At 37.7% G+C, this 12,533-nt stretch overlaps 1 protein-coding gene across 2 annotated transcripts in view; it reads left to right on the forward strand.

The window, feature by feature from the left end:
* Positions 1 to 12,533, forward strand: part of PCCA (propionyl-CoA carboxylase subunit alpha) — a 269,931-nt gene that overhangs the window by 98,069 nt on the left and 159,329 nt on the right. For both annotated transcript variants that reach the window (XM_041423356.1, XM_041423355.1), the window contains 2 exons: positions 205 to 299; positions 5,705 to 5,855. In XM_041423356.1, coding sequence (XP_041279290.1) covers positions 205 to 299; positions 5,705 to 5,855 — 246 coding nt within the window. The remainder of the gene's footprint in view (positions 1 to 204; positions 300 to 5,704; positions 5,856 to 12,533) is intronic.

Genomic DNA, 12,533 nt, shown 5'->3' on the forward strand with positions numbered 1-12,533 from the left:
GTTACTATGTACAGACTCTACATAGAGGCTTTAGAATAGTCCTACTCAGAATTTGAAGGAATGTTAAATTAGTATTTAATTCCCCCCCATGCTTTATTTTTAGATTTGGAAAAAACCCCAAACCCTAAATGCTGCATAACAGTATTATGCCAAAAGACTGAATGCTTACATCTGTTTGTTAATAGCAGTGTGTTATTGTTTCAGGTTTTGGCAGATAAACATGGCAATGCCTTGTGGTTGAATGAAAGAGAGTGCTCCATTCAAAGGAGAAACCAGAAGGTTGTGGAGGAAGCACCAAGGTGTGTATACAGGAGTCTTGATGCAGCTTCATAGTAACTGAAAGCACTTTTGGAAGCCTGCTGGTTCTATTTATTGTACAAATCCAAGAAATTTTTATTCTATTAAAAACCACAAAGAAAATAAATGTTTGTTACAGTCATTTGACTCTAGTGCAATTTTGTTGTTCTTGAGGGTGTTTTGATTTTGCTTTACAGTGTCTTTCTTTAAGAAAACTAGTGTGTATAGTTAATTTTTAAAATCATCTTGTATAAAATGAATTTGGATCTTAGTAAGTGGTATGGTTTTGTGTATGTACATATGATATTTTTCTTTGAAAGTCACTTTGTCAAGTAAAATATGAAATAAGTATGAATTTTACCACAGATGCAGGTATTTGACTGTTAGAGTAATTGTATAGAGGCCACACAATACTGTATATTTCCATTTGAATTGGAACATGCAGTACAAAATACTCTGCATCACTTTTAGTACTGTTCATGATAGTGAACTTAGAGATGTAGGTGTCTAGTTACTCAAAAGTACAAAATTGTTTTAATCTTACTGGTTTAATGTGAAGCTGAAATTCCTTGCTGCTATGCATGATATGGCCTTGCTGTGTTTTCTGATGCATAGCAGTCATCAGGGAATACATGTATAAAAAGGGCAGCAATAAATTCTGATTTCAGAAAGGCAGACACAGGTATATCACTGCCTATGGGAATTTCCAGTGTAATATGTTCACCAACTGGAATGGGTTTGCCATATTTTTTTTATAGCACAAAACTATATGATGCAACAGTTTGGGATGTGAGTAAAAGCACATCACCCAAATGACGTTTCTTTAGAGGTTCCTTATTAGTTAATGTTGAATCATAATTGCAGGACTGCCACTGTTTGGCCTATATTTTAAATAAAATAACAAAGTTTAAATCTGAAGATACAAATCCACTTATAAATGCTTCCTGCTAGTGCTTGTGGATTTCTTGGAACCTTACGCTGCTTATGTCTAAAGATCTTGGTGTGTTGTTGTGGAAAGTGAATACTTCAGGTCCTGATATAATGCACATGTGCATGTATGTGTACCCAAGCACATAAATGAGTAGTATCTTCTGCCTCATGAGTATATGTAAGGCAATGCCTGTTATTCCTGCCTGCTCCTTCTCCATGCCTGTGCTCAACTGAAGTGGTATGATACATCTTTCTCTCACTAGCCAGAGTGTTTTTTTTCATCAGAAATACCAACATTTTAACTGTCTTGGGCTTCTCTGTTGGAGTTGCCAGTAAGTTTTCTCATCCCCTCCTATGACCCTACAAGAGGGTGGGCAAGTCAATAACTTCCAAAATTTGCCATGAAAAATTCTCTTCCTTTTTGTTGTTGAATGTTTTATACTCTGCCAGATTTCTGCTGGCAGCTTTGGAAGTATAACCTGCCTTACAATCACTTGCACTTGGCTGCAGAATCCATTAATTTTCAAAGGCTTGCAAGACTTGCAGATAAGCAGAGCACTAACTTCTGTGAGACGCCAGAGAGACCCTAAAGCCTCAAGTTGACCCTTCTTGCAAATGCTGTTTCAGTTTGATCGCTTAAGGACTGAAATTTTTTTTTTTTGTCTTTTGGACTGTTTAGGGCTTTTGACATTGGCCTCGTCTCATGCCTTTTTCGATTTACTCTATTATGATGGCATTTTCCTAAGTGTCTAAGTTAGGACAAGGGCCATTTGGTTTGGAGAGTAACCTATGATTTTCTTAAAGCTAAGTCTGCAGCTGCTGAACTTATCCATGTGGGATCATTTTGTGTTTGTATCTCTAGTTTTCCTAGGGAAGTTCAGCCTTATGTTAAAAAAAACCAAACAAACAACAAACAAAAACCCCTCTCTCTTTTGAGGAGAGAAACCCATTTAGTTCACACACTGAGGTTACAATATTCAAGGGACCCCTGGTGTTCATGGTGGCCAATCCCCCAGGTTCAAATAGAAGGCAAAAACTTTGCTTGTATCCTTTTCATATAGTAAGTTTCACATGTGAGTTGTTGTTCCTTCTGTTTTAGGAACCACAGACAATAAGATGCATCCAACCATCTCTAGATTTTTAGCTTGTGCTCAGCAAAGTTAGTGGTGCACAAAGCTTCTAGTGACGTACCATAATTTTATCTGCTTCTGCTTTCACACGTTTTTGGATATGCTGTTGTCTTTTCATTTCACAGAGGCTGACATTTAAAGAGATAAGTGACTTCAGTGGCATTTAATAGTCCTAGTGTTGTTTCTTAGTTGAGTTTTTGTTCCTCAACTGTCCCAACTCTTCTCTGTTCTTCACAGTTACCCTGAGACACTGTACTTTGACAAGAAAAAATACAAAGGTGTGGCTGTATTTTCGTGTTTGCTGGAGTGGTTAATAAGAGATTGTTTCCCATGTGGAGAGACAAGGCGTATGGGTTTATCAGAAAATCCCTGGATCCTTTGGGATTAATCAAAATTAAATGCACAAGAGTATTAACTGACATCCTTATTCAATAATTGGCGTTGTAACTTTAGAGGTGTGCTCTAAAACTTTACTTTGGTGAGCACGTGTCCTATCTGACAATTTCTGAACCTGTTAGAAGCTTCTTAAAGCACTGCAAATTTGCCTCACCACTTGTGTGAAGGAGTGGTCATATCTTCATTTGAACGAATGTATATAGGCAGGAACTTAACAGAAAGGTGCATTATTGAATTAGATTCTATCTGCAAGTTCTCCTTAGAGTTGTTATGCATGTGTCAGACTCTACATTTCTTCTCACTGTCTAGAAATCCTTGAAGGATTTTGGGTTAAGAGAAATGTGAGTCTGTTCTGTTTGTGACTATGCATGTGATTCATAGGTGGGCACCATTCAGATGTGGGGGCAGAACTGTGTACTCAAATCCTTTAGACTATTTATGCCCATGGTCTGTAGTACCTAGTGAATATCTCAAAGGATAATGTTTTCTGTAGATAAGTAATTTTTTTAAACAAGCAATATCCTTGAAGCAGGGACACTAACCTTGATATTTAGAAAATTCAGGTTCACCACCCCAGTGTGGTGCAATCTTCAGAAGAAGGGTGTTGTTGATCACTTATTTTTTGTCCAAACTGAGCAGTAAATTTTCATTGATGGTGTAGCTGTGTTTTTCAAAATCTCAACTTTGTGAGTGAAGGTGATGGAGTATTTTGGGAAAATTTATCTGATGAACTAGAAGTGGAGAGGTAACATCTTGCCCATGTGGGTAATTTCCCTGGCTGTGGAGATAGTGACAAACCAATTGTATTCCCTTTGATTAACTTTACTCTAACTTGATGAAGGTCTTATGAATAAAGTGTCAGGACTGATTTATGTTTTCTTTTTGATGCTTTTATTTTGTGAATCCTTTTTAATTTCTTATGGTAGCTTTTATGCTGCCATAGGAGCTGTTTGGTCTAAAGAAAAACAGGTGTATGTGTGAGAAAAAGATTCAAAGTCAGATTTAAAATGCTGTGTTTTCAAGTGATGCCTAATTAGACTGGAGAAGAGTGTTTTCTTGGTTAAAAAAGGTGCATTGTTAAAAAGGGGAGAAACAATATGTTTGAAAGGTAAAGCAGTAGAGGGGGATATGAAAACTTTGGTTAATTAACCAAGCCAATGGTAGGGGTGATCCAGTCATTTCAGAGTGTAAAGCTTAACTGTGTGGCATAGATCAAGTTTAGCAATGTGACACCTGTGTTCCATTCTCTGGGTGCAGCAGGAGGTGAACAGTGAGATCTCAGACCTACATTAAAAAAGTATAGGGAAGACACCACTGTAATGAGGGGGGGTAACTGTTTCCTCTCTGTGACAAGTAATAATGGTTATGCTAGAAATAGAGTATGAAGCTGATATTGGGAGTGTTTTGTTTTTCATAAGCCACTCATTGACCTTTCATGATCAAAGCCCTGCAGAGATTACTGAATTATAGAATGTTGATTTCATGTAATGTATTATCCTCTTACTGAATCAAAGTAAGAAATTCTATGAAACTATTTTCCATTTACCAGCGCCTGTTCTTATAAGTATGACACAACTTTTGTGTCTTCTGATCTTTCCTTTCATCTGATGTAGGATCTCGTACAGCTTTCTTGAATGAGGCTTGATTTCCTTTTCCTGTTGGTCCCATAGTTTGTCAAGAAAGAAATTTTTTTCCTAAATTCTGGAAATGCCTGCCTTACGGTTCATCAGAATCCACCTGTGTGGGCACTGGAAGGACAGAGATGTGAAGTAGCACTTTTCCAGTAAAGAAAATTATCCACTGTCTCCTACTTTGCCTAGATATTTGCTCACTTCTTGTGTCATGTCAAATATGGTTTGCTGTGGCAGAAGTCTCTAGCTCCTCTGTGAGTTCAGGTCTCTGTGAAAAACACCACAGTAAGTGCTGGAAGATAAGTCCTGACCCAGCACTGACTTCTGTCTGAGAGCAGTCTGGGGCTACAGAAGGAGCTTCACTGGGTTTGGGGCCACTTTAGATAGGTGAGGGCCCCTGATTGCTCCTTTGCAGAATTAAGGCCCACTGTTGAAGCCATCTCAAGAAATATGTAACACTTGGTGGTTTTGTTTTAAAGACTAACTTAGAGGCAAGGTAGACGTGACTGCCTATTCCCTTGCAAAAGTACTTTTAAAATGATAGCTGAGTTATGTGCTTTTTGTAAGTCAAAATGGAAATATAAATAATAAGAGTATTTACAAGCTTATGTAAGATGAATAGCAACATGTTCTTTCATTGAGTAATCAGTGTATCAGGTTGAGGGGCAACTGGTTTCAAGGCTTTGGTGGAATACCACAGAAATACATATCTATTTATCTATCTATCTAATTTGCACAGGTTAATCTAAATCTGAATTTATGGTACAGATGAGAGCAACAAGCAATGTGTTACTTCCAGAAAGACTTCCAGAGTCTTTTGATTCACTGGCCCAGTGGAAGTTGTGGAGTGCTCTCCTAGCATGAGGGACCTTGGTATTTGGGCAGTGTTCACAGTGGCTCCAAGATGGTAGCTGAGCTGCTCTTTGGGTACCCTTGAGCGTGTCTAAGATTTGTGGAAAAGAATGTATTGCATTTAATGTGAACAAGTGTGTCTTCTAAGATTGCATTAGTTTGTATGTCCTTTTTAAATTTAATTTGCATTATTTTAGATCTCACTGTATTAAGAGTATTGTGTTATTTTATATTTTAGAGAATATGATTATTAATCTAATTGTAAAGCATGTAGTGTATCTACTTAGGGACAATATAAGTGTAAAGACATACTTTCGACAGTCTTGATGTGTTTTCATAACTTTAATAATGGTGGTGTCCTCTTTTGACCTTTTTAAACAGAAAAATTGACTTTTTCTGTTTAAACAGAAAAGTAAATGATAGAATAGTTATTATTAACTTAAAAAAGTAATTGTTTCTATATTGCAGCACTTTTCTAGACCCTGAAACTCGAAGAGCAATGGGAGAACAAGCAGTAGCCCTTGCCAAAGCAGTCAAGTATTCCTCTGCTGGAACAGTAGAATTCCTTGTAGACTCCAGTAAGAATTTCTACTTCTTGGAAATGAATACTAGACTTCAGGTAAGAAAAACAACTCTTCAGATTCAGCAAAGTGTTATTTAAATAAACAGACCGTGACCTTCTCCCATATTTAAGGGTCTGTTCCTGCAAAGATTTAAACATAAGTATCTTGATGCATGTGAGTACTTCCCACTGAACTTAAAAGATATACTCACTGAAAAGATCTACTCACATAAGCCTGCCTATGCAAGACTTTGCAGCAGTGAGCCCTTACACAGCACTCAAGTAAATGTTCAGAGCTTTTTTCTTTGTTACACTTGACCTAAAGACCTTGCAAAAGGTCACTGCTAAGTGCCACTGTGAGTTCACAGTAAGCAGCTAGCCAGTGTGCTCTGAGGTTTTCCTGAAGCCTACTGGTCCCTGAAGTTTCTTTCTTATTTTTTATACTTTGATGATCACTTGCTGAGTTTCTCTAGGAGTGTGATTGAAACAATATGTGTATATGAGCAATAAAACACTAGCAATCTGCATATGATTGAAATTGTGACTCAAATGCAACTGTGTAAAAAGTATCCTGACAAGATGAAGGATTTTTGTGACAATTCATGTAGTCAGTTCTAATGTACACTGCAAGTGAAGAGATTAACCTCTCTACCAGTTTTTTGACTGCTTGATGGATTTCTGGTCATAAGCTAAGAAAACAAGTATGTAACTCGAAGTCTGGAGATCATTCTTGATGATCAGAAGAGTGTTCAACTTGTAAGCAAGTCCATTCTGTTGCCTTTATTCTCCTTTTCTCACTTTGTTAAATAACACCAAAAAGACTGAAATGTGGAATCAAGCACCAGTTTGATAAGCTTCCCATTCTGTTTTAGCTACATTTCATTAGGGTTATGTCCTGTGTGCTGCTTGTGCATGGTAGAACATAAATGAGATCCTCATCATCTGACATCTTTGCATGACCTTATGTAGTAACTGGGTGAATTTATGATTTAGGTAAGTTTATGATTTGGGTGATGAAGTTGAAGAGCATTTTCTGTGCCAGGAGAAGACTGCTGGTAAATTTTTTCTTGCCTTGCAGGACGGCAGTAGTTTTGGAATTAGCCACGACAGTCACTTCACGTGCCTTTGCTAGGCACTATCAGGTCCACCTTAGATTCAGTGAGAGGGAGTGGTGGTTAATGGCAATGTATATAGTTCATTGAAATATTATGAATAATTCTCTCACTTTGGTCATATCCTTTACACTTTCCCCCATCTTGTAGTTTTTGAGCCAATGTTTCTTCAGTGACTCCGTGTTTTTGTTTACATAGATGAAAATTAATTTATGGTTTTCTGCATAACCCACCAGAATTTGAAAACCATTTCCTTGCTGTAGTATAATTGACCATGAGTTTCTAAAAGGGATTATTGATGGAATGTCCTTGGGCTCCTTTTTGTGGGTTGTTTTTAAGACATTATCTTTACTGTTTTGCAGTGTCTTCCCCCTGCAATACCCACTGGTATGTGTTTGTAGTCCCAAATTTCTAAGGTCTCCACATAGGCAGGAAGAAAGCTTTCATAATTCCATGTTTAAGGACTTTGGTCTCCTTTTGAAATATAGCCTAAGCAGTTTGACAAGCCCCTCTAATAGCAAACTCATTCTTTCCAACTCTTAAAGCAATTTACTAATCTTAAATTAGACTACTTGTTTAGATATTCTCAACTTCCTCTATCCTGACTTTGTATTGTTCTATTTAGCATTCTAGCTTGAGTCTGGAGTTGTAATTGTCTCTGATTTTTCCCCAGTCTTACCCAATTGATCTCTCACTTCTCCCAAGTCTCAACATTTCTGTTCAGCTAACAGTTATGCAACTAATTTATTTTACTTGCTCCCTACTGTTAAGAGCCAAACCTAGAAACTCTACTGGAGGTTGTCCAGCTTTAACTTCAGGACCAGGATAGTCTCCAGATGTTCTTGTATTGCTTCAGTCTTTTTTTTTTTTCCTTTTGCATCTCCTAACTGTGATCAGTGACTAACAGATTCACTTGCCTTGTTCTTGCTGAACACTCCACAGCTGGAAGAGCTTTCCAAAATGATGGGTGTCTGATCCGTAAATGAGCCTCTTAAGATATTTGTCAGTGTGTATTAGACACAGCTACCTGTCACCATCATCAGAACATTTCTACTAAATTATGTGTTTTCTGTCTGTTTTAATGTTTCAGCAATCTCTCATCAGATCGCTGTTGCTTTTTTATTTTAGATACAGACTTCAGAATATACTTAGTAACTAAACTGTGTCCGGTATTTTGCACTGCATGTTGATATCTCCCCTCCCTCCCTCTGGTGTATCTTTTGGATGTCTTTCAGTCTTTCTGGTAAATTATTTTGCAGTAATCAAAGTTGTATTGTTACTTTGCTGTTTTTTGGAGGGACTCTTTGGGAATATACCTTTTCTGTTGTATAGTTACACAAAAGAAGTGTAAATAGCACCTTGAAGGAAGTTGATATTTTATTTAGTTTTTGTTTTAAGTCTTGCTGCAATACTATACAAGACTGGGAAGCAAAAGAAAATTGGTGAATCAGCTCCATTGTGTCTTTTGTATGCTACACAAATTTGTTACAGATGTTTTACTGACTCTGAGTGATTCAGCTAGAATGGCTTATTATTTGCTGTTGGCAATGTTCTTTTTCTTGTATCTGCTTTTCTTCCATCTTTGAGACTAGCTGGTAAGTATGAGGCGTAAGACTGGGGATTGGATGATTGCATAGTAAAACTAGCTCTCCATAAGAGGACATAGATATGTCTGCCCGAGCAGCTAGCAGAGAACTTCTGTACAGTGTAATTTGGGTACTTTTGGAGTGGTTTTCAGGCAGGTACCACTGTTAAAGTTGAGGCAGACCAGATGATGAATATCTGATTCTTTATAGCTGCTCATAGTGTGGTGTGTTTTCTGTTATCTAGTTGTCATCAGCCTAATCAAGGGCAGTCCTGCTCCAAAACAACTTATGAAGAGCTTTGCAATCAATACAAAGTTTCTGACCCCTTAGACTGATAGCCTTTCTGGCTTCCAGTTATGTTAAAATCTTCTAAGGTACTTCAGAAGTGCTGGCTTTCACCAGAAGAGTTTCTTCTTTTCTTCACTGGAAGAATACTTGATGTTTCTCTTGGACTTTATATGAAAGAAGTTTGTGGTCTGTACTTAAGAAATACCTGTTAATATATGTGTGTGTGGTGTAGCTAAGCTTCATACATGTGGAACAGTGACAGCAAAGGGAAAATTTCCCTAATTTTAGATGGATGTTGTAGTACCTTGAAATGAGAAGCATCCCTTGTTGGCTAGAGAAACACTGAGAAATGTACAATGAGCGATGTGAATTGAGCACTTCATCAGCGCATCAATACAATTGGTATGTTTGTGTCCCAGGCTTGTTCCCAACCTTCTGCTTCCCTCATGAGTTGTGAAATTTAAATAACATGGGAGTACTTTCCTCCTCAAAAAGTGAATAAATTTGTTTAATGTAATTGAAAAGATAGTATGTGTAGACTGGAGTTGAGAAATATGGTAATTTCAGTAGCAGTGGGTTTTCTCTTCATGTGTCGTTTTTAGTATTTTTGTCACAACTTTTTAGGAAATAAAAATTAATTTTGTAGAATAATCTGATGTGTTTGTGACAGATTTGCTAAGAGCAAATGGCATACCTATGTTTTTAGTTTACAGTTGTCACAAGAGTATTTTATGTAAATGTTTTTAAGTTCTTTTAAAATAACTTGATTCTAAGGCATAAAGTGAAGGTAAGTAACCTTCCATAGACTAATAAAGCATTACCCACTGCTAAGACTTTTGTTTATCACTTTCTGGGTTTTCATCAGATTTTACTGACCTTTGGAAAATTATATATTCCAGAGATTTCTTTTTGCAAAACTGGCTGTGACTAGTGTAAAACACGGGAACAATTTTTACATGCAACATGTCTTTCCTTCTCATGTTTGTCCACCCATGAAATATAAAAATCATGGTAGGAAAATGTCTAAAAGTAGGTAGAAATCCTGTTGCAGATGGTTTGGAGCTCCACTGCTTGTAAACTCCTGGTTCTAGCAGCCTCTCAATGGTATCTCTACTGTTTCTCATCAGGAGTCGGCACCTGCTACATGTTTGCTTAGTGAAGGATATTAGTGCTGGAAAATATGGCAGCTGCTACATGGAGCAGTAACAACAAAATACAAATAGCAAAGCAATGAGCTGAGTCCAGATTGCCGCCTAAAGCCACAGAGAGGTGGTGACTTTGGTATCTACAGCAGAGCCACGGGATGGCAAGTGGTGATCTTCCTGTCTTAGTTGTGCAGAGCTGCCTGGAGGATGACTTGTGATAGGTGGGCAGGAGTATGGAGCAGAGAAACAGGCTGTTGGGAGTTAGAGTAGATTTCTGTGAAGTCAGAATGGTGGGATTTCAAAGTAAAGTCTCAAGCTACTGTTTCTGCTGTTTGCTGAGACTTCATATTTCTTAGTAGTGGAATCTTGTTTTACTGGGACAACACTTTGCTTCAGTCATTTTGAATAGTCTAACAAACAGTGTCAGATGGTAAAGACTTTCAATTGCTGCTAACCTGGGCTGAATGTGAACTACTGACCTAAAGGTGAAAGGTCTCTTATCCCATTACCAATCCGCTAAGCCCACCAGAATCCATTCTGCACACAGTTTATACCAGCTGTTCATGGCCATTTTTAGAACTGAAAGAAAAGGTGATTTTACTGCCAAACAACACTTCTTCACACAAGAGGGTCAGCCGACAACAGTTAACCAGATTTTTGCCACATTCTTGCCTCCTAATGCAACTTCCATTATGTATCTAGTGGTTGTCTGCTTTTCAGGCTTCCCAAAAGAACTACAGAAAAGCATTGCTAATTGTTGTTGACAGAAGAGAACGACATTGTTTGTGTAAGTCATTGAATCTGAAAGATGCCATTAACAGTGGTGCCAAGGCATGGAGTGATATCTTAGAGACGACATTCCCATGTAACTCTCATAAAATACTATTAAAAAAAAGTAGAGAAAGAGGAGCCTATTTAATAAGTAGAGAAACAAAAGGTCATTCTTCAAAGGGTACATTAGTTTCTTTGCTTTGGTGAATTTGATGTAAAGTAAACCAGAGAATAGATGCAGTGTGATCAGTGCCATCTTGAATTAAGTGTTCTGAGAAAGCTTTAATACTGCAGGTAAATACAGTAAAAGCAGGAATTACATCTTTAGGAAAGAAAGTATTGGTTTTGTGGATGTTAGTTTCTTTATTTTCTTACATTTCTTTCCATTTAGTGGAAAGAAAACTGTGTAGAATTACTGAATTTTGAGAAATTTTTTTTAAAGTGCAGAATGTTAATTCACAAAATTTTGTTGAAATCGTGAGCTAATTGTCTTTTGACCGAAAGTGCGTGCTATTTGTCTAAAACACAGAAAATGTTCAGAATTCATAGGCCACATAAGATGTGTCTGTCCCATACAATGTAGAAACAAATCCTTGCAAAAGAAAATTGAGAACTGTGTCAATGATTATTGGAATATAACTTCCTAGCCATTAAAAAATTAGTTTGTACCGGATGTCTGTGCATTAGTTTTTATTTCTACATCCTACTTGGGAAACAATAAAAGAAGTCTACCTGAACATATTAGCAGATGGAAATTTTTGTAGTACTGATTGCCTTCAGTTCTTCAATTGTGTACTAATTAGTCAGAAAACAAACAGCAAGTGTTGTTGTATAGGATGCCTGTAGTTACCCAGTTATGTAGTCCTGCTTTCCATTCATTCTGTACATTAGTCCAACCATTGTCTGTTTTTCAGTAGCCTTATGAAAAGCTGTTTTTTTGCTGTGTGCTCCCAAACCCCACGTACATGTGAACTATTTTGCAGAAAGATGTGACCCCAGTGTGCTCCTGCTCATAGTAGTCAGGAAGCTTGCATGCCTGAAGAGCAGAACACATGTGCACCTCTGTTGCTGTTCAGTTCTCCGAAATAGAAACCAGGCTTACTGAAATACAGGGAGTTGAGAAGCATCTGTAAGTTGGTGAATTTGGGTCAATTGATACTGGATTTGGCTGCAGCAGCAAAGCCTGTGGGACTCCAGGTGAATCACATTTCCTGGAAACTGAGGTGTGTGTTGAAAGTTAGTTTTGAGATTATTTATCTGAATGTAAAAGGGTATATGACACCAACTAGGGACTTACAGTAGTAGGGGTGACATAGGCTATAGTTTTAAGTCTACTGAAATTTAGATTTTCTTGGCTGATGTGGTGTGCTTGAATGTTCCAACTGGTGTGTGAGTAACTTGATGCCTTAAACACACAGGGACAAGAGCAGTCTGTGAGTGTCCAGAAGTGTTTGCTGTTAGATCTGAGTACCTTGATAGTCTTGAGAAAAATGTGTCCCAGAATTATTCCCCTGAGTATAAGAGGGGCAGTCATCATGAGTTTTAATTCTTAGATCCTACTGTCCATAAAAACTGCATTACTGTTTTTGTAGCTGTGGATGAACCCCACTATGGTAAAGCTTTAAAACTACTGGCAGTCACAGAACAGGAGGAGAATTAGGAGCTTTTCCATACTGTTCTGGTGATGGATGCTAACTGGCCTGTGATGTTGGTAGGTTCCCCAACTCTTACATACCTGCTTTACCATCTGTAAACTGGGACGTAATTATTATTTTCTGACAGGCTTTGCTACTAGTTTCTCTTGCTGTATAAATGGGAAGGGGTTAGTGAAGC

Source organism: Onychostruthus taczanowskii, unplaced genomic scaffold (genome assembly GCF_017590055.1).
Source record: "Onychostruthus taczanowskii isolate IOZ18803 unplaced genomic scaffold, ASM1759005v1 scaffold77, whole genome shotgun sequence".
Lineage (NCBI taxonomy): Eukaryota > Metazoa > Chordata > Aves > Passeriformes > Passeridae > Onychostruthus > Onychostruthus taczanowskii.